Source organism: Protopterus annectens, chromosome 6.part0, assembly GCF_019279795.1.
Source record: "Protopterus annectens isolate FY-2018-M chromosome 6.part0, PAN1.0, whole genome shotgun sequence".
Classification (NCBI taxonomy): Eukaryota; Metazoa; Chordata; order Ceratodontiformes; family Protopteridae; genus Protopterus; species Protopterus annectens.
Genome location: NC_056737.1, coordinates 693,900,158 through 693,923,116, shown reverse-complemented (window position 1 = coordinate 693,923,116; position 22,959 = coordinate 693,900,158). Strand labels below are relative to the sequence as shown.

Below are 22,959 nucleotides of genomic sequence, written 5' to 3'. Positions count from 1 at the left end.
TTAAGCCCACTGGTGTTATTAACCAATCTTTTAAGTTTGGAATTTGTGTTCCTATAGGTGATATATTAGTGCTCATTTGATTTTGTGTACTCATTCTCTCTGTCACTGGTATGTTGTTCTCCACATTTATATTTGTCTCATTTTGTGGAGAGGCCATGCTGTTGTTATTATCATTAACATTTGGTACTGAGGATGTCGCCACACTTGGTATATGTAGCCCTTGCCCTATATTAGGCATATTGACAACATTAAAAGGAGCATTTAAAGCATTGAGAGCAGTAGCCCCCATTACAGTACCTGTTTGTATTATGTGTCCTTGATTTCCAAACAAGTTCCCCTGCGATTGTGTTGGTTGTTGCGTCTCCAATACACCCCTACGATCTCCCTGACCGTTTGGAATGTAAGAAATTGCGTCCAGTCTCTCGTTCATTGTCTCTACCTTCTGAGACAATAGAGCTATAAGTTGCGTTAATTTGTTCATTCTGTCATTTTCGGTTTCCATTTCTGTAGCTCTTAAAATGTCCGGCGTTCCCTGCAAAGTGTCCTCAGCCATGTTCACTCAAACAAACTTCAAAAATGATATTATCTCCAAACAGATGAAAATGCAAATACCACAGCCGGACTGCAGAGAAACGTTTTAAAATACTTTAATTAAACGCTTGAAAATAAAAATAACGTTTTTCTTCCTGTTTACATACAGGACTTCTTCAGAAAGCTCACACAATTGAAAATTTTCAAAGTGTAGTATTTATACAATGTTTCTAAAAAGCGCACAAATTTTTTATTATTGTTTATCTTCTTAAAGAGATATATGTACATACATACTGACAAAAAGAGAGAGAGACTGGACAACTTCATTTTACGCTAACAACTTTACAAATCCATATATATATATATATATATATATATATATATATATATATATATATATATATATATTCTTTCTAGATAGGGAAAAATTACAACATAACCAACATTCAGATACCTATGATTTAATATTTCAATATTTTAATAGTGTAAAATACACGAAAAATTGACTATTTAAATAAAATTATGTGCAAATGTATGTGTAGATTTGTATGTATTGTGCATGTCGAAAGGTGTAATGGATCTGTTAAAATTTATATATGTGTTATATGTACACATACAATATGTGTTTTATGTTATGTATACACATATACACACACATTCACACACCCACACACACACACACACACACACACACACACACACACAGACACACACACACACACACACATGCACACACACATGCACACACACACACACACAAGCACGACCTCCACCTCACCTTATGCACAATATAAAATATAAGATATAAAATATGTAAATATAAATATAAATAAATATGTAAGAAATAAAATAAATTGTAATTATAAATACATATTTGATCTTTATAATATACAAAAATGTATATTTTATGAAATGTGAAATGTAAGTTATTAAGTAATTAAATTATAAATATTATATAATAATTATGATATGCGATAAAAATACGCTGATTGTGCCTTTGAATATTTGTACGTGCACAATCTTAACTTGCATTTCGAAAAACCTTATAAAAATTTAAAGATTCTATATTGACATTTCATCAAATATCTAACATTTAATGTTTAATAATACATTAAAGTGAAAACTTTATATATATATGTGTTAATAAATTAAATAAAAATACATAAATTTAATAAATTTAATATTAATATTGATGTTAATATCCATAATTTAATGAATTGATAATTCAATAATTCCATAAATTTTAACATTTATCAGTCCCTCTAAATAATTCTTATGTTTTAACCATATCTCCCTTTCTTTTATTTCCACTCTATTTTTAAATTGCCACCCATTCCTTATATTCCTCTCTTTTCAACAGATAGTTGGGAAAGTGCCACTGTCTCATTTTTATTTCATTACCCTGTGTTTTTATTTTAGTTAATGTTGGTGAATGATCTGAAGTAGTTATTGGTTGTGTAGACCTTCAATTAAATGCACATGTTCCTGTAAAATGTAACTTCTTTCTAACCTAGCCCAGTTTTTGTATCTTAGGAATAATATGTATATTCACTCCAAACTCCTAGTACTGAATTCACATCTTCCATGCCAAATATTTTCATAAATGTCTTCAAACATCTATCCTCCTCTGTTATATTTTCCCTTGTGGGCCCCCAGACACATCTTCACTATTGCAAATCAAATTCCAGTCCCCACGTCTAAGTAATATACCTTGCTGAAAGCTGATTATTCTCCCAGAATTTTCTTAAGCTCCATTATAGCAGTTTTAGGTAGAATATAAATACAAGCCAGTGTAATCCTCCTCCCTTGCTAATAGCCTGTTAGTACTATAAATCTACCATTATTATTATTTTATCCTCTACTATTACTGTTGGAGCTTCTCTTACAATTAATACAATTACTTCTTGTTCCCTTTTCCACAGGTATTCAACGGAATAACCATCCTAAAAACCTTTCTTTATCAAATTCACATGTTCAGTTCTTTGTAGTGCTTCTCCTGTAGCATAGCTATTTGCACTCCACATTTTTAAATATAGTTCACTACTCTTTTTATATTTATCTGTGAGACCATTGACCTTTAAAGACATTACAGAAAGCATCATTTTCTTAAAAGGTTGCTATTCCCACCTTTTATGTATAATAGCTTTTTTGTTAAATGTCTAGTTTCAGCTTTTGTGTTACATGCATACACTGTTTGGCAGGTTGATCTTTTATACACTTGTTTCTTGTCATATCCATGTGAGTCTGTGTCACATCTTACAGAACTTTTTGTTTTATTGAAAGTCTCAAACTAAAAAAAACACACCCTTATACCCCCTAAAACATGTTAATTTAATAATACACACAGCTATGTACATCTTCAAAATTTGAAGATTTACCCTCCTAATAAGAACAAATGTTCCAAACTGACAGCCACACTCATCGACTTGTTTATCCTAAAAGAAAGGTTATCCATGCTAAGATGCATGGCACAGCCTATGTTTCTACTAAGTGCGTTGTGGTTTTGTCTTATCTTTATACCTCTCTCAGCTGGGAAAACACCTGAATGATTTCAGAAAACTATCTCCTAGCCATATCTCTTTATGATATTGTCTCCTAGAGACATGAGTACCAGATACAGAATTGTTAAGCATACATTTACTTACCAGAAACAACTCATAATATTCAATATTCTTTTTTATTTACTTGCTTTCTGCTAAAAGGTGCTACTAGATCAAGCTAATGGCTTTAATCCAGTCATTCCCCAATGCAAGAATGAGAAAAAGCACACTCATTTTTCTCTTGTCATGCTGTTATAACCATAATTTTCTTCTTATTCTTTTTTTTTACACTGCAGTGCATACATTTCTTAAAATTGAACAAGGAGAAAGAGAGAAGAAGGGAGAAATTAAAAAAGAAAAACAGGAGCACCTATGTACATTAGTATCCTCATTACACTTAAAATAATTGAGAAAACTTTACTTTATAGCATACAAAGAAAATCATGCACTATTAAAATAGTACCATTAAGAAAAAATGTTTTACTTGCACTTAACTTTTCCCTCCTCTTCCCCTCATCTAAATATTTTTCAGAAAATTAATGGCATGAAGTAGGGCATATGCTTTAGAATCCCCTACAAGTTTAACAAAGTCCAAAAAGTCCAGTATTTCCAGATTTTCTTATTCTGTCATGTTTCACAGATATAATCATTGTTTTGTAATCCCACATTTGTCAGTTTCCAATTTACTGGTTTTATTCCTGTTTACTTTCATCTCCCATATCCTGACTTTGCTTCATTTTCAACATACTGTCACTTTTTCTAGTCGACTCTTGTGTTTTTTCCTTCTCTTAATCATCTTCCACTGAAACACTGAAAAAGTTTTCACTGGCACAGTCTCTCTGTGGACTTTATTACCTGAACAACAAGAACCAGAATCTCCTTCTGTTTCACAGCTCACATTTTGTTGGACGAACGTTTGTATTTCCTCCTTAGCATATACTTCATCAAAAAGTGATTGTCTCCCTCCAGGGAGAAATATTTTGAAGATAGCTGGGTATAGCAGTTTGAGTCTCACCCCTGCTTTTTGACATTTCCTGACTAATGGAAAAGTATACTCTTCTGCCTTGTGTGCAGTGAGTAGTCAGTCTCCACAAACACTCTGCTGTCTCCCACTTTTAGTTTTGTCACAGTCAACTCCTTCTGATGGTAAGATTGCATCTTTACTATTAAAGGTCTAGGTTGCATTTTCATAGCCAGGTTTGGAGCATACACACAATGTGCCCTTTCAGTTAACAATTCCTGTTGTGGAATACCAGTCCAATTGCTTATTTGTGCTTTCATAAAATAAATACAGTCTGTTCCTCCCAAATTCTGTGGTACAGCAAAGGTTTTCCTATGTGCCCTGTCCTCTAATTCTATTAGTTTTTGAAACTTATGTTGTTGTGCAGTCTAATATTCAGCTAGGTTTTTCCTCATTTTGACCTTTAAGTTTTGCAGTTTTATCACCTGATCTGAATATTTTTTGAAAGCTTCTTCCATTTTCTCCAGTCTTTTGCTGTTTGAGTTGTTGTACTCCATCAGTGTTTCATTTATTTTAATCAGATCTGTTTGCAGTTGTGTTATGTCTGGAGATTGCACTACTTTTTTGCTCTACAGCTACAGTACTTTTCCCAGTCAGTGTTTTTTCCTCACCTTTTGTAGTTGATTTTCTTTCAGATTCTCTGTACTTATTTTTTCTTGGCAGTGAGGCAGTGCACTTACAAGCCAGTTACTAAAATTTACCCAGAAGTACAGGTCCACTGGCTTTCTCTGCTGAGTTTCTGTTTTCACCCTGGGAGAGCTAGAATAAAGCTGTTACTCAATGTGCAACCATCTTGGAAGTCACTGAATGACTCAGTCATGTCTAAATTATTAAACAAAATATTATTAAATTTTTACACATATGAACATCAAAAAATCTACAGAAGTATAACATAATGTAATATAATAAAATGCTTTACATTTACTTCTGTTGAGCTTTAATGGTGGCCTTCCTTTCATTCGACAACCACTTCTGGGTTCTACTGGGGATTCATTCAGTATGATTTGCTAATTGAAATGCTACCAAAGGAAGTAGACCAGCTTGATTTACCACTAGTCTAAGGGTCTCTGCCTCCTAATATCTTCCTCTTCTTACTTATCAAATGCCATCCCTTCCTGGTTGACTGGTATAGCCAGTAGATATTTTATGAGGTTACGCAATTCTCTTCTTCCTTTCTGTAGATTCCCTTCCCTTTCTTACTTCAGTCCTAATTTCTTTCCATTTATTCTTCTTTCTTTCCATTATTATCTTACATATTTTTTAGTACTAATTTTGTCTGGAAAGAACTGAGAATGACTAAGACTTTATCTGCTTTATGGGGACTGTGGGCTAGAATTGATGTCAAGGGGTAATCATCTAAATATTCCTTGCTTGGTACTGCCATAAAATCCACAGCAGATTCTGACTGGCAAGGGAACTTCTACCGAGTTACCAGTTTTATGGGGTCTACCTGAAAACGCCGAAAGTTCTAAACGCCGACGACAAGAACACCAACACCGGAAGATCAACAATGGAGAAGACCGACAGTTGAGAATCCTGATGCTGAGAACATCGACATGTTAAGGTAAGTGTGCGATAGGGACGGACGTTAGGGTCAGGGTGTGGGTAAGGTAAGTGTGTGATAGTGACAGACGTTAGCGTAGGGTGCGGGTCAGGTAACTGTGCGATAGTGACGGACTTTAGGTTTAGGGGCAGGTTAAGTGAGTTAGGGTTAGGGTGTGGGTAAGGTAAGTGTGAGATAGTGACGGACTTGAGGGTTAGGGGTGGATTAAGTGAGTTAGGGTTAGGGTGCGGGTAAGGTAAGTGTGCGATAGTGACAGAGTTAAGGGTTAGGGGCAGATTAAGTGAGTTAGGGTTAGGGTGCGGGTAAGGTAAGTGTGCGATAGTGACGGACCTTAGGGTTAGGGTTTGGGTTAAGGTTAGTGCATAGATAGATGTGTATGCAAGGTTTAGTGTAGGTTTGTAAGGATTTTGGTGTGCTTGTGTTGTGTGTGTGTTTTTCGGGAAAAGTATTTGTTTTGTTGATTGTCAGGATTGTGGTTTGTCGGGCATGTGAAGTTTCGTGTTTATGAACTGTCTTTTTTTTTCAGTTTTGTCATGTCGGTTATTTCGTTGTCGTTGTTTTGGCGTGTCGGTGTTATCAGGTAGACCCATTTTATGAGATTCCCTTAAAAATGTGCAATTACAGTAAATCATTATTTAACGGGTCTTTTTTAAAGTGTTTAATTTTTTTTAGTGGAGACTGTCTCCCCACTGCATCGACAGAAATAGTATAACAATGGAAAATATTGAGATTCCATCATGTTGTAGATGTATGAGAAGCAGGTAACATTCTCGTCACATAGCAACAGATTCTCTTGTTCAATTTTCAGCTGGGGTGCTTTCTGTGCAGAGTCTGCATGTCCTCCCTGTGTTCATGTGGGTTTTCTTTGGGTGCTCCTGTTTCCTCCCGCATTCCAAAGACATGCAGTAGGTGGGATGTAGACTCTAAATTGGCTAGAGGTGTGAGTGTGCTTGCTTGTATGTGGTATGGAAGAACAACCACTGTAAAACTAGCCACCTGAGGGTATGAACATTAGATGTAGCTGATTGTCACTACTGAAGTGATACAATGGCCCTATCTGCAGCAATGGGAAAAGGGGGTTGTGGATGGATGGATAGATGGGCATAAGTTTTGGTTTCATGGCATATGTGTGTTGCAGTTCACTTCAGTGTAGCTCATTGTGGCACTCAAGTAGCCATATGTCTTTTTTGTGAATAATTATTAAACAACATACCATATTTTGAACTTTTCACAGTGATCTTTGGGAAATATGGTTGAAATTTTAGTACAATAACAGTGTTAGGATTTTGACATTAAGAATAGCTTTAGGGTCATTGTGCTGTGCTTGTTAGTGAAATGAAGTGCTCATTACATGTATGTATCTGTACATTCATATGAGCTATCAATTGGAATGTTACCATGATTTATTTCAATGGTATCTCACACGAGCAATTTCTGAAGGATTAATAACAACCTGTTGTGCCTTGGGTCATTTCCAAATACACACATATTTATCATAAATTATTAATTTCAGGGTTGTTATTACAGTTATTGTAATAACAATGAAACTGAGATAGGAATTTGTAAATATTAGTTTTGCTGTGTTCTTTTAGACCTTAACTCTGAGTTGTCATTAGTGTGGTGCAAGTAGTTTAATACAGATGTTGCTGTGTGTTACTTAGTATCATATGGCTGACAGAATTTTCGTAAATGATTAAATTAGTAACCAAAAAAGAAGCTTATTACATTATTCTTTACTATTGTACTAGCCAGTTATCATTGCAGTTTTTCCAAGAAATCTATTTCACTCTGCTTTTTGCTTAATTTGATAGTGTATTGAAATGATGTGATGTAAAGTGATGTTCTGTTTTTGTTTTTTTACAGGAGCAGAGTTTCAGCAACAAGAAAAGACAGGATATTATTTGAGGTAATGTATACCTAATATATGTATGCCTATAGTTTAGATCTTAGTTAGAACACTTCATCAAATATTTTATTGCATTTTTAAGCAGAGTATAAGTAGCACCCATCAAAAAGCAGAGATTGTTGCTTCAACAACATGTATTCAGTCTTTCAGCTCCCATCCCATCTAATCATCATAAGTATAATCCTCTTTTCACATATCCAGATGATAGTGTAGAAAGTACAGTCATGAGTCATACCGACACTTCATGAGATTAACTCCAAATCTTTGTTGAGGAATTTCAAAAAATTCTCTCATATCTCATTACCTTTCATAGCCTCAGTCTGCTGAACACAGATACAGTTGTTTCTAACGGTTTATATAGCCCACTAGTCATGTTCAGTTAGCCTCATCTCCATATGCTTCTAGCTGGTGAAGCTCAGTGCTTTAACTCCCAGGTATACCTACTTAGTCTAGTTCAATGCTTTAGCTTGCAGGTTCAACCCTCACGTACTGCTCCCATCAGATATAATTACTGGTCATAAAATACAGCCTTCCCAAGAAAGCAGTTACATAACTCATACAATTGTTTCCATGATCCCTAACTGCAGGACAGGTCCATACCAGATGATAATAATTGATAAACTTCAGCCTATAACACCAGCAGGAGACAACTGATATTATATATGCCAGCTGCAGCTCAAGAAGGGACTATTGGCACTATAAAATCAACATGAGCTAAGCAGAGAAACAATCATGCACATTTTTAAATTTATTGTTGAGGACTTCTGGACTTTCTTTTTATCCATTCTTTATAAGTTCCTTCCATCCAATTTATAATATCTGTTAAATGGCTTCTTCTCAACTCCTCTAAGTCTTCTCATGTTACACTTGCAACCCCCTTACATGCATTCACTTGGGTCACCGATGATTGCTGCATTTGCAAGAGTCTCTAGCAATCTTTGAGGATAATATTGTCTGACCTCCACCTGTGCAAATTATTTCAGGGTTTTTAAGCCCTCTAACTAAAGATTTCTGATTGCCAGGCATCCTTATCTCTTCAGCCCATGAAGACTGGCAGGTCACCAGTCCGCAGCTTCTTTCTTCCAAAAGTCATAAAAATATAATTGAGCACCCACTCTCTGTTGCTACAAGCCACTGCTGTACCACATTTAGAGAGACCATACCTAACTTTCTTCACAACACCATTTCAGCATCCTTATTTGTTAACTCATTGGTACAAAAGAATGATAGTGGAGATCTCGCAAAGTGAGTTACCTCCATCCCCCTTACACATATGTACATTTCCCAGTCAGATACTAGAACTGGTGTACTGAGCTAATGCCATTCCCAGGTTTAGTCTACACAGCACATAATGATATATAGATGATACGGATGGTGCCTACATCAGAGTTTATAGCCAAAACATAGAAAATTGATTAAAATATAAATTCTGTAAGAAATAGGGCATACAGGTTTACTGACTGAGAAGTGCATCAATAGCATAAGTTGTATATTACTAGGTGAAACTGGTGGAAGGGGTTTTAATAGAACGTTAAAAGCATAATGTTTCCCTGTAAAAAGTAGTTGCAACTGAAGATGATAAACGTTTGTCAAGGCACTTGCAAGAGAAAAAGAGCATCCACTGTAGGAAATCAAAATTAAGATTATTCTGAAGAAAACTTGGGCCAAAGCACAAGACTCTAAAGATATATGAAACAAGACTGGTGGAAACTATTTAGACAAAGTTTAGTGGCAGAGTTTTGCAGTTGAATGCAGATGATTAGACTGTGAGCTGCTAATGAACTTAATCCTGCGGTCCTAGGTTTGATTCCGTCACTCTCCATTTGAATACTCTTAAACTCTAAGCAGGATGTTTAATCATACAGTGCTCTTGGGTCACCGCTAATAAGAGGCAGATCTGATGTCTCCTCCATTCCTCCTCACAATAGGGTCTCACATCTGACCCTTGGATACGGCTCGGTCACATTTCATGGACTTGGATCTGACTGGCAAGCTTCTCCCTCTTATGCACAATGCCCTTCATCGACCCAACTACCTCAGATCTCATTTGCCACTTCAGCAAGTCAGATGCGGATTTCACACTCTCAAGCATAGGTTAGCTTGTCAGATAGCTTCTCTAAATTTGTAAGTGCCTTTGGCTGTATTTCTTCCTCCCTTTTCTTCTAGAGTGTGTGTGTATGTGTTTGCATGAGTACTTTTCTCTTCATTCCTGTCAAAAAAAAAAGTTTAGATTAGATTAGTGCTTTATAGTTAAATATACTAAAGTTGTGTTAAATTTACTAATTCCTGTTGTACTTACTGTATAGTAAAAATTCTTACCTTTGCTGTCTGTTTGGCTTTGGTAGTGTCTGTATCTTTCAGCTTACCATTTTTTCTGTCATTTGGTTTTGGCGGGCTCTACTAAGATATGGCTGACAAACCAGTTCCCGGCTTCAAACACTGCACTTCTTGTGGGCATAAAATCCCCAATCAGGATGCCCACACAGAGTGTGTGTACTGCCTGGGCACCGAATATTTAAAAGCTGAATGTTCCATCTGTGCTGCCATTAATCCTCAGACTTTAGCCGACAGATGGAACAAAGTAATTCTAAGGGGCCTTCTTCTTTCCTCAGCTGAGGCTCAGACCCCTTCTTTGGCTTCTTCCTCCTCCACTTCTGCTAAGGAGTCAAAAGAAGAGGTCCCTCTCTGCCTCCCTGAGGGACTGTCTCGAGCTTAAGAAACCCAAGAAGTCTGAGGATTTGACTCCCTTGGATCCACAGAAGTTAGCTCTCCGACTGGATCCTACAGTCTCCTCAGATCCAGGGGAGACTATTACCATTTCCCCAATGCCTTTGTTGGCTCCAACTTCAGACTCCACTCCGTTGGATCCTAGGACCTCGATGAAGTCTCCTTCCCTGTCCTCCAAAAAAAAAACACTCCTGGCCCCCATCATTGTCTTCTTCCAGGTCCTAAAGAAGCTAATCCGAGGCATACATGGACAGGATCATGAGGAGGCTGGTACATTTAATATCTCACCATGCATGGAAGGAACTGGACACCATCAAGCCCATATCCAGGCAGCCCAATAGGTTTCTAGTACCCATTGCAGACAGGAAGCACTGGAGTAAGGGTCCTATAGTTGATGCTATCCTGGTGACAGCAGCCACCAGGAAAGAGCTGGCAGAGGAAACTGCCAGTGTCCATCCACCAAACTAGGAGTCTAGAGCATTGGACAGAATTGGGAAGTGTGTTTATGCCTCGGCAACTTTCGCACTGAGATCATTAAACTGTCTGGCTCACTTCATCCGGCTTCAGAAGGGCCTGATCAAAGAACTGTTAGCTTTCCTGTCAGAGTCCATGAATGTGGAGGAATTTAAGAAAGTTTCTCCCAAGCTCACTTCTCTTTCATCTATCGCTAACTCTTTGATGAGGTTAATCTCCCACCGAATGGAGGGCACTTTGTGAGCAGCCATTTCAGGCCTTTTCCTAAGGAGGCACACCTGGATGAGGCTATGTGATTTTGTAGAGCCCTTTAAGGAGCTGTTTAATGCCCCTTACGATGGCTTCTCTCTTTGTAAGCTATTGGCTAGAGACACTGTTACCTGCAGCAAGAAGGACAGAAAGACTGTTTCTGTCACTGGCATCAGGTTTTATACCCCTAGAGGTCTTTCTCCAGGAACCAACGTGAGAGTAAGAAAATGTGGTTCCACAAGTACCGAGGGCCTTTCCAGGACCCACGTGGAGAACCCTCCTGTAGAGGAAGAGGAGGAGAGTTTGATGGTAAACACTGCCACAGAGGCAGAGGGGGTCCCCAGAACCAGGAATTAGGGAACCCCCTCCCCCCCAAGAAACTGTACCAGTGCTCCTGAAGCACTGTCCAACTGTCTGTCTCTGGAGGCAGTTGGGGGAGGATTAGCTTTGCACCCCAAAGCCTGGACCCACTTGACTCAAAATTGCTGGGTGCTAAGTGTGATATCCAGAGGTTATTATATTCCCTTTTCCCTTCCACCTCTGAAAGCCAAAAGCTTTCCAGATGTGACACCCAGTCAATGGGAACAGGCAGCAGAGGAATTCCAACAGCTGTTGCAAAAAAGAGTCATCCAGAAGGTCCCAACCGAACAGAGAGGATTCGGAACCTACTCCCCCCCTCCATTTAGTGCTGAAAAAGACAGGAGACCTAAGACCCATTCTGGATGTCAGCAAGTTAAATGAATACATAAAAAAGGCAAAGTTCCAAGTGGTTACGGTTCAGTCTATTCTGCCACTTTTGCACAAGGACAACTGGATGTGCTCTGTAGATCTCAAGGACGAGTACTATCACATCAAAATAGACAGGTGCTCCAGGAGATATCTGAGTTTCCAGCTGTGAGCCAATCACAACCAGTTCAGAGCACTGCCCTTTGGACACACCATGCCCCCCCCCCCCCCAGTTGTCCACCAAATGCATGTCAGTGGTAGTCGTTCACGTGAGGCTCAAGGGATTCCAGGTGTTTCCATATTTAAAAATTGGCTCCTAACCACTCCCACGAGGCACTGACTCATCCAAGCCAGGGACTACTTACTCCACTTAGCACACTCCCTGGGCATCACCATAAAAATGAGCAAGTCCAATCTTACTCTGGTTCAGAATCCAGAGTTCATAGGTACTCAACTCAACACAAGGGATTAGATAGCCTGTCCTGTCTCCCTCTACACTGAGTAGCTATTCTGAGGAATCAGGTACAACAACTGTTAACACTACAAAGCCCCACAGCTCGACAGATCCTGCAGGTCCTGGGGTTCATGTCTGCAGCCATCCAGTTAGGTCCCCTAGCCAGATTTTTCATGTGGGTTCAACAGTCGCACTAGCCAGTCAATGGTCCATCCTGTCTCAGCCTTTGTCTTTTTGCATCAAATTGACTCTCATCTGCAGGTGTCATGTCAGTTGGTGGACCATTTGTGAACGATCCCCCAATAGCCACTGTGACTATGGATGCTTCCCAGTTTGGGTGTGGGGGGCATTACAATGGTAAGATGGTACAAGGCACGTGGTTGCCTCCCAAGACCAAGTTGCATATCAGTTTCTTAGAGATGAGAGCTGTCCTCCTAACATTGTAAGCCTTTCAGGACATTCTTCATTTAGGGACTATTGCAATACACATTGACGACATGTCAGTTGTCTGACACATCAGCAAGCAAGGAGGAACCTGTTCTTATCCCCTGTGCAGGGAGAACATGAGAGTGCAGGAGTGGACGACATCTTCAGACCATTTTCTATTTGCAACGCATATCCTGGGGAAAACCAATGATCTAGTGGACAGACTCAGCAGATCGTTTCTGATTCCACACAAGTGATCCTTCAGCCAATCAGTAGTAAACATGATCTTCAGCAGTTGGGTCAACCTTGCTGAGACCTCTTTGCCTCCCCCTCAACAACAAATGCAGCAAGTTCTTCACTCTGATCCCTCCTCTGGGGGAGTCCCAGAGGGATGGTCTAGTCTATGATTGGCCTCTGGGTCTCCTGTATGCTTATCCTCCCCTCCCACTCATCCCCAGATTTCTTCAGAAGGCAAGCAGGCTGAAGAGCTCAGTCATCCTCATTGCCTCTTTCTGGCCTCGCCAAGTGTGTTTCCCCTTCCTCTGGTCTCATCTGAAGTATCCTCCTTGGATACTGAAGCCCACTCATAACCTCCTTTCTCTCCCATCAGGGATGCAACACCCAAATCTTCAAACCCTGAAAATGACTGCTTGGTTTCTCCACCTCCGACCTTGATGAGCCAGACCATGCTTCAGTCCCCAGTCCGGAAAATTATTTTGGCATCACAAAAGGCTTCCAGCAAGAAAGTTTATAGTAGCAAGTGGAAGAGGTTTGTTGTTTGGGCCACAAACAGAAACATTGATCCCATCTCAGCACCAGTTTCAGACGTGTTACTGTTTCTCAGTACCCTTTTCAACAAGGGTTCTAGCTTCTCCACTATTAAGTTACAGTTAGCCGCTATTTTTAATTTTTACACAGCAAATCACACATGTTCTTTGTTCACGTTCAGGTTGTGTAAATCTTTCATGAAGTTAGGGATCTTTCACCCCCATGGGACCTTACTCTTGTGCTGCAGGCATTGACTCAGGGCCCCTTTGAACCTGTGGCTAATGTGACATGAAATCCCTGTCCTGCAAAAGAGCTCTGTTGGTGGCTGTGACATATGCCAAGAGGATTTCTAAACTTCAAGCTTTATCTTCTAAGCCTCCTTACACTTTGTTCCATAAAGATAGCGTGCCCTTACATATTAACCCATCCTTTATGCCTAAAGTAGCTACAGAAAATATATCAGTCAGTCTATTCAACTGCCAGTGTTCTTTCTCAATTTCTGTAACAAAGGGGAGTATGTTCTTCACCTTCTAGACATTCATAGACAACTCCGTTTTTATCTACACAGGACCAAACAATACAGAAAGTCTGATCAGCTTTTTTTAGCTTTTTCTTCGAATAGACTTGGACAAGCGGTATCGAAAATTACCTTGCCAAAATGGATTTTAGTCTGCATTTCTATCATTTATTCTTCCAAAGGGCTGGAGTTACCTAACTCTCTTAGAGCACATTCTACCAGAGCTATGGCTACTTCCTTGGCTTTCTTTGCTAGATCTTCTATTGATTACATTTGTGCAGCAGCTTCATGGTTTAATAATCACACCTTTGTGTCATGCTACAAATTGGATGTTATTTCCAGTAGCAGGGCCTCCTTTGGTTTGATGGTGTTCCGGCATATCCTTCCATTAGAGCCACCCAAGGTTCACGTATCTGGGGACTCTGACCCTATAATGAGGAGGAATGAAGGCGACAACATCAGTTTAAATAGTTATGTCTTACCATAACTTGGCATCTGTATTGTCTTCTTTCATTCATCCTCACTTTCCCACCCAACCATCCCCCTGCCTTTCTTCTTGAAGAACCTGGATGATTTCAGGACTGTTATGTCCTATGTCTGAGCCTCTTCTGCTGATCTTTGATTTCTGAATGTGGCATGTCTGGATTTGACAAACTTGATCTGAGGTAGTTGGATGTAGTGCATTGTGGGTAAGAGGGAGGAGCTTGAGAGTCAGATCCAAGTCTGTGAAAGGTGGCTGAGCCAGATCTGAGGGTCGGATCTGAGACCCTATTGTGAGGATGAATGAAGGAAGACAACACAGATGCCAAGTTATGGTAAGACATAACTTTTTATTGTATCTGATGGGTTTATCTGAATACTCTTAATGAAAAGGAGAGAGAAAAGATGGAAGTAGACTGAAACTATTCAACAGTAAATATTGTGGAATGCAGAACTCACAACACAAATGAAGAGAAATTATGTGAAAAGAAAGAGCAAGAGAGCATAGCTCTCAACCTTCCATTTCTAAAATGTGGCACACTCCTTCTCATAATGTGGACCAAATGGACAAATATAAAACACTTTACAACAGACTGCTAACAACTTCAAATCAGAAATAACAGAATGTATAAATTTGTTATATTTTACTTTAAAAAGTTTTATTTTGCTGGATTAATGTGATTCAGTATTATTTATCATGGCTGTCACTTAAAAAATGTTAACACTGGATGTGTAACAGACCATTTCAATGTTGTGGAGCATTAAATTCTTAAGACTCAAAGTGAGGAGTGTTCCTCACCAATGCAGTACACTTGAGAGTTATACAAGAAATCATGCAGAGTAGTGAGTATGAATTATATCTGCAGTTAATTATAATTTATATCCTAAACAGGAAGTTGTCGGGGGTGAGAAAAATACATTTCTTGATATGTTGTTTTCTTTTTTTTAAAAAAACAATTTTTGTTGATTTTCATGTATTAACAAATGATCATATGAGATTTAACATACAATTAATGAAATATATGCAAATAAATAACATAACTAAAATAACTGAGGTATTTACAAATACATCCACTTTTGTAAACAAACATTTCTAACCAAACATATCAAATTATCATGAACAGTTTATTTTTTTTTTAACAAATTTTGTAAACTCACCCAGAAGTTATAAGCATGTGTTTTCCTAGTTGTTCAAGACTTGATGGTCAGAATTTCTAGATGACATAGGTCAATAATACCTGTTTTAAACTCTGTAAAAGATGGAGGGGATTCAGAAATCCAATTTCTGGTAATGACTTTTCTGGCTACTGCTACTATTGACCACAGTATAGGAAGTTTTATTTTTTAACGCAATTAGGTATTGATGTATTGAAAAGAACTGAAAAAATATATGGCTCTTACTTGCTTCTTGCTTGGTGTGATGGATCTGCAGTGTTCTTAAGACACTCAGTCTTGCTGGCTGGATTCTTGCTAAAATTCAAAGTCTGATTATATTTGCATTCACAGTCTGTTGCATACAGAAACTTGCAGAATATACACTGATGAGAGAATATACTTTGCAGCACTTGTCTTTAAGAGCAGTAACCAATAACTTTTATAATAAATAAAACTGGACAAACGTTGCAGCTTAAAAGTACTGTTCCAACTTTACTTCTCATATAGTACAGATGATGTGAGAGATATAACATTTACCTCAGAACACCAAATGTGTTCCTACCATATCCCCAAACAACTGGATTTATACAGCTCTTTATATACTCTTTTTTAGTCATGCATAAACATATTTTTGAGGAAACACATTGTTCTGTATTCTTATTTTGGAGAATTGCTTATCCTGCAGAAACAATACTAAACTTCCTTGTTTAACAATGTCTTGTAAGAGACCAGCTTTTCTGACAGTGTGAATATCCTGTAACAGTGTCCTGATGTCCATGTAGAAAAACATATTTTTGAGGAAACACATTGTCCTGTATTCTATTTGGATCTTTGTATAAAACACATGTTCTTATGTCAATGCTGATAAGCATATCCTGTTTTTTATGAAGAAAAACATATTTTTGAGAAAACACATTGTCAGAGATCAGCTTTTCTGACAGTGTGAACATCCTGTATTTTATTTGGATCTTTGTATAAAAAACATCTGTTATCCTGTTTTTCCATGCAGAATAACATGCCATTGTTCTTTAAAAGCAGATTTTGCATTTTTGTTCTTGCATAACATCCTGCCTTGATTCTGTAAGGGAATAATGTCCATTCAGCAGATTCCTTTTCCAAGCCATGGTCATTTAGTATGACTGCTGATCACATTTTACTTAAACTTTGTTTCTGCATTTAAGCAAGCCTTTTCTTTCAGCATATTTACAACATAATTAATTTCAGATTTATATTCATAAAATCTAACAAGAACCATAGATCTATTTATAGAAAAACAATCAGTGAATAGTGCTTGTAACATATTGTTAATATTTTCACAATAAACTTTCAGTTCAGGGCAATCGTAAAACATATGTGCCCATCTACCATTTATTTCTGATTTACAACTTTTACACATGTTATTTTTGTTATTGATTTTGTTCATTATTTGAGTTATTATTATTTTGTTCTTGCATAACATCCTGCCTTGATTCTGTAAGGGAATAATGTCCATTCAGCAGATTCCTTTTCCAAGCCATGGTCATTTAGTATGACTGCTGATCACATTTTACTTAAACTTTGTTTCTGCATTTAAGCAAGCCTTTTCTTTCAGCATATTTACAACATAATTAATTTCAGATTTATATTCATAAAATCTAACAAGAACCATAGATCTATTTATAGAAAAACAATCAGTGAATAGTGCTTGTAACATATTGTTAATATTTTCACAATAAACTTTCAGTTCAGGGCAATCGTAAAACATATGTGCCCATCTACCATTTATTTCTGATTTACAACTTTTACACATGTTATTTTTGTTATTGATTTTGTTCATTATTTGAGGTGTGTAAAATGATCTATACATAAACCTCCACATATATAATTTCCACTTAAGAGAATAAGTAGTTTTACCAGCTGATTCCAACATATATAATTTATCTTGTTCTTTAGGTAATTCATTATTGATAGTGTGATAAAATTTCCAATAGCTATCTGGACTACTATAAGTTTCCTCTCTTAAGATCCTATAAATATAAGAAAGTTTACCTTTATGAGTGGATTCATGTTGTATATTCAATGCCAGATAATCTACCAAAATGGAAGTATTTTGTCCTGCCACAGTATATATACTGTCAATTTTGTTTACTAGTATCTGTCTCAAAATTTGTATATGTAGCCAAATAGACTCATCTAAATTAAATTATTGTGTTAGCAACTGTAAAGTTTTGACTTCTCTATCAGACATGTGAAACCAAAAAATTAATTATTTCTGTTTAAGAAGTAACTTTTTATTTGGATCAGATGATAATAAGTTAGCTTGTGTAAAAGCTATAGGAAATATCAAAAAATCCATTCTTTATAAATGGGATATTTGTATATAAAGTTTCTAAAAGTTATTAAGATATTGGAAATGTAATTTGAAGAGTAAAATATGTTGTGTTCTGATAGCATATTTTGTTGTGGTATAGGATACTTGGCTTTCACTTGATATTAGGGAAAGGGTTTCTAAAGTGAGAGGGAAGACTGAGGTGTGAATCACGCCAAAGCCTAAGGTATTGAATATTAAAACTGTCATAATGAGAACTGTCTATCTCTTAGAATATATGGTAAACAGAGAGGACTTCTCAGCAGAATAATGTAAACAATGTATGTTATGTAGTCCAGTCTTGCCTACATTCTTACCCGTGGGTTCGGAGCTGAATGTCACCTCCGACTCGGCCGTACTTTTATAGCTCAAAGTCTTTCTATTGGCCGGGCTAAGATGGTATCCCATGCTGCACTGCTCTCTATCCCCAGATCTTGTTTGCCGCTCGTGTAGCTCAGACGTGGTCTCACTCTTGGCTGTGGCTAAGTACCCTTTTTCTTCTTTATCAGAGAGGTTTTTTTGCAAAAAAGCTATTTTAATAGCTACTGTATATGTTCTTGTCTGCATTGTGGAAAAGTTGTGTTTTTGATTGTTTTTTCTGCGGTATCCAACTAGCTGTTTCCAACGGGCTAGGCCCATTTCAGTTAGAGGACCTAGTCTGTCCCCTTGCTTTCCTTGTGTTATAAATGTTTCCCGGGGCTAAAACCGTTTAAATTAGAGGAATTAGTCCTTCCCCACTTCTGTTTGTGTCTGAGGATCGTTTAACTTAGAGATCTTGTGGTATTCTGTTTTTTGTAGGCTTTTTCCCGCCTTGTGACTGTTTGACCGTTGGTCCATTTATTCAGTGGTTAATTGTTGTTGGTTAACTATGTCCAAAGATACTAAGGAGCACAAGCCCTCGGGCTTCAAGAAATACTCTAGGTGCAGTTTTAAAATGTCCATTACCGATGGACACTCTGTCTGTGTGTATTGTCTGGGAGTGATTCATCTCCAGGAGTCGTGCAGTTTCTGTCATGCCTTTAGTCCGCGAGTTCTTCAGGAAAGGAAGAATAAATTGATTTTGAAGGGACTTCTGAAACCCTCCTTCGAGGAGGGTCTGGAGAGTGCTTCCAGCTCTAAGACCAAATCCTCAAAAACAAAAAAGAGATCTCTGGCTCCATCAGTCTCCTCGGAGCCACCGGACAAAATAGCAAAGTCTGCTTCGACATCCTCAGCTCCATTGTCCTTGGGGCCGCAGGAAGTGTCAGTTGTTATGGAACCTGCTTCAGCTCCAATCTTCTTGGAACCTGTTTGGAGCCGATCGCCTAACATTAGGCCAGTATCCCCTCCTTGCAGGTCCCCTTCAGAGAGGAGGTCTCGATCTCCTTCTCTATCCTCCAAATCTTCCAGGACCGTATCAGATGTGGACGTCGATAGAGTGGTGCAGAGACTTCTTCAATCACCGGTACTGGCAAAATTGTTCTCGGCGCCGACCCAGTCGGCTCCAGAACCGGTCCCTCAACCTGCTTCGATACTTCCTCCTCCAAGCACATCTCAGCTTTCAGAGCCAGAGTACTCGGCTCCGTGTGATGTCCCTAGGTCGGTTCCGACAGCCTCTCCTGGCTTATCGGTGCCGACATCAGCTCCGACCCCATCAACGTCATCCACGGGGTTCAGGACTCAGGATTCTTCGGTCAGACCCGAGGGAGAGGCTTCGGGACACCTCTCGGCTCCTAGTCTCCCTCTCGGTGCTTCAGCGTGGGGAAGTCTGACACCTGTCTTGGCTTCAGAGGCTGGTCGTTCTTCGGACTCGGGAGGACCAGCCTTCAAGGCCATGCGGAGCGTGCTGGCCAGGTCGTCAACAGCATCATGCGGGTCAGTCATTCTGTCCCCTACTACACTGGTGCAGGTCTCTGATCACCATCTATCTCTAGACAGCGGAGTGCCAAGGCCTCAGGGTACCCCCACGGGTGGTCCCCACATTTCTGAGGGCCCCTCAGAGTTTTTGCCTGAGGAGCCACCCAGAAAGAAGATGTGCAAGAGGAAGCACATAGATTCCCAGAATGAGTCTCTCACATCAGACACTGACGTCGAGGATTCGGAGGGGTCCCCTAAGTCCTGCTCTGAGGATGTTTCTTTCTCTGACATCCTAGAGATTTTGAAACAAAGAGGTGACTGGCCATCCAAAGCCCCCTCTGAGGAGGAGTCAGTCTTCCTGAAGGCCTTTGGTGCTCAGCCGTCCGCCTCCTGGGTATCTCCATCCTTCGACGAGCTTCTGGATTTGGTTTGTCGAAGGGTGTGGGAAACCCCTGACTCTGTGGAACCAGTCCCCAGGAGACCCAATAAATTGTTGTCTGCTCCTCCTGATAAGGAATTTCTGTCCAAGGGAGTCCCTGTGGATGCCATGGTGGTGGCAGCTGCCACCCAGAAGGAATTAGCTGAGACTTCTTCCACCATACATTCCTCCAACAAGGAGTCTAGGACCATGAACCGGTACGGGAAGCGTTCGTTTTCTTCAGCGACCTTTACCTTACGGTCACTGAATTACTTATCACACTTTACACAGCTCCAGAGAGATCTCATCAAGGAGTTTGGAGATACTCTCACAGGTAATGTTTCTGAGGTGGTGGCCCAGATGGTCAACGCTCTGACATCTACCATCAATTCCATTGCAGCCTCCATGAGGCTAATCTCCTATGCAGCCGAGGGAGTGAGTAGGGCAGCAAGTTCAGGAGTTGCTCTTTGGAGGCAGGCCTGGATGCACCTTTGTCATTTCGCGGAGGCCTTCAAGTCTTCATTCACCGATGCCCCTTTTGATGGTTCCTCTTTGTTCGGAACCAAGGTGAAAGACACTCTCACTAGGTGCGAACAGGAGGGAAAAACTCTGTCTGCCGTAGGAGTCCGTTTTTCCCTTCCCTCTAGGCCTTATCCCAAGGCCCAGTGGGGTGGCAAAATGTGGCTCAAGGAATCACAAGGTTTTTTCCCGGTGCACAAAGTGAGCCCCCCTCCAGAGGCAGGGGAAGGGGTGGTTATTCAGGGAGACGCCACCCTAGGGGCAGAGGAGGCCCCCGCAACTCGGGAGACCACGATTCCTTTCTTGGTTCTCCCTACCGCTGCTCCTGATGGGAGGCCCAACTGTGCGTTTCCAGAGCCAGTTGGGGGTCGAATCTCATTATACCCGGAGGCCTGGCAAGACATCACCCAGGATCAATGGGTTCTATGAATAATTTCCGGAGGATATGTCATCCCCTTCTTGTCAAATCCCCCTCCAATCAAGAAAATCCCAGATGTTCCACCCAGTCAAAGGGATTACGCAGCTTCAGAAGTTTCAAAGCTGCTAGAAGAAGGAGCCATCCAACATGTCCCCTCAGACCAGATCGGATTAGGGGCTTACTCCAGATTTTTTTGGTGCCAAAAAGGACAGGGGACCTGAGACCCATATTGGATCTCAGTCAATTGAACACAAATGTGCAAAAGTCCAAGTTCCGAATGGTCACATTGCAGTCTATTCTCCCATTGTTGGGAAAAGAAGTGTGGATGTGCTCCATCGACCTCAAGGATGCTTACTACCACATAAAGATGGACAGGGCATCCAGAAGTCACCTACACTTTCAGCTGGGAGACAGTCATTTTCAGTTTCGAGCCCTGCCCTTTGGTCTCACCACAGCCCCCAGGGTGTTTACCAAATGCATGGCAGTGGTGACTGCTCACTTGAGACGTCAGGGATTCCAAGTGTTTCTGAACCTGGACGACTGGCTCCTTACTGCCACCACCAGGCATCTACTACTTCAGACCAGGGACACTACTATCAACCTATGTCAACAGTTGGGTATCACATTGAACTGGGAAAAATCTGTCTTGTTGCCCTCACAGCATGTCACTTTTATAGGCGCTGAACTAGACACCATCCTCATGCGGGCATTTCTACCACAGGAAAGAATCAGAGTCCTACAACAACAGGTTTACGCCTTGCTCCCTCTGAGAAGAGCGAAGGCAAGATGGGTCCTCCAACTGTTGAGGACAATGGCTGCTACAATTGTTAGTCTCTCTGGCAAGGTTACATATGAGGCTCCTTCAGTGGCTACTCTTTGCCCAGTGGTCTCTTCAACGTCTTCCACTTTCTCACCCTAGTCTACTCACAGACATGTATAAACAGGATCTCAGTTGGTGGCTTCGCACTGACAACCTGAATGCGGGAAAGCCCTTCGTTCCTGCGCCCCCCGCTTACCACAGTGACCACGGATGCCTCCCAGATGGGGTGGGGAGGCATTATCTAGGCAGGACAGTCTAAGGCACGTGGCAAGAGCATGAGATGCATCTGCATATCAGTGTCCTGGAGATGAGAGCTGTGCTACTAGTGTTGCAAGCACTTCAGAGTTTTCTTTCTCTCGGGACTATTGCAATCCACTCAGACAATATGTCAGTGGTGTGGTATCTCAACAAGCAGGGAGGAACTAAGTCTTATCCGCTTTGTAGAGAGGCCATGTGAGTGTGGCAGTGGGCAGTGTCTTCCCAACATTTTCTGGTGGCAACGCACATTCCGGGGAAGTCCAATGTGATCACAGACAGGCTAAGCAGAGCTATTCTGATGCCTTATGAGTGGTCCCTGAACTGTCAAGTTGCGGAGCAGATCTTCCGCAGGTGGGGTCAGCCTTGCTGCAACCTTTTTGCCAGCCCCCTCAGTGCCAAATGCAGCAGCTACTTCACGTTGATCCCCCCTCAGGGGGAGTCACCCAGGGATGCTCTAGTCCACGATTGGCCCTCCGGTCTACTATATGCCTTCCCTCCAGTCCCCTTGCTGTCAAAGGTTATTCAGAAAGTGCAATCCTTGGGAAGCAAAATGATTCTGATTGCCCCACACTGGCCTCGTCAAATTTGGTTCCCTTTTCTCCATCCCTGTCTCATGGACGCTCCTTGGATTCTGGACCCACAACCAGACTTACTGACACACATGTCAGGGCAGCTCCATCCCTCTCTTCGGACCCTCTGGTTGACAGCCTGGCTACTCCACTTCCGTCATTAGTTAGGCTTCATCAATTTTCACTGGAGGTGGTTCATATTTTATCTTCCTCTCATAAGCCCTCGACCATGAAGA

The 22,959-nt window shown here is 40.2% G+C and overlaps 1 protein-coding gene across 4 annotated transcripts in view; it reads left to right on the top strand.

Moving 5' to 3' along the window:
* Positions 1 to 22,959, top strand: part of PPP1R36 (protein phosphatase 1 regulatory subunit 36) — a 1,152,634-nt gene that overhangs the window by 419,500 nt on the left and 710,175 nt on the right. For all 4 annotated transcript variants that reach the window (XM_044074376.1, XM_044074378.1, XM_044074377.1 and 1 more), the window contains one exon: positions 7,520 to 7,562. In XM_044074376.1, coding sequence (XP_043930311.1) covers positions 7,520 to 7,562 — 43 coding nt within the window. The remainder of the gene's footprint in view (positions 1 to 7,519; positions 7,563 to 22,959) is intronic.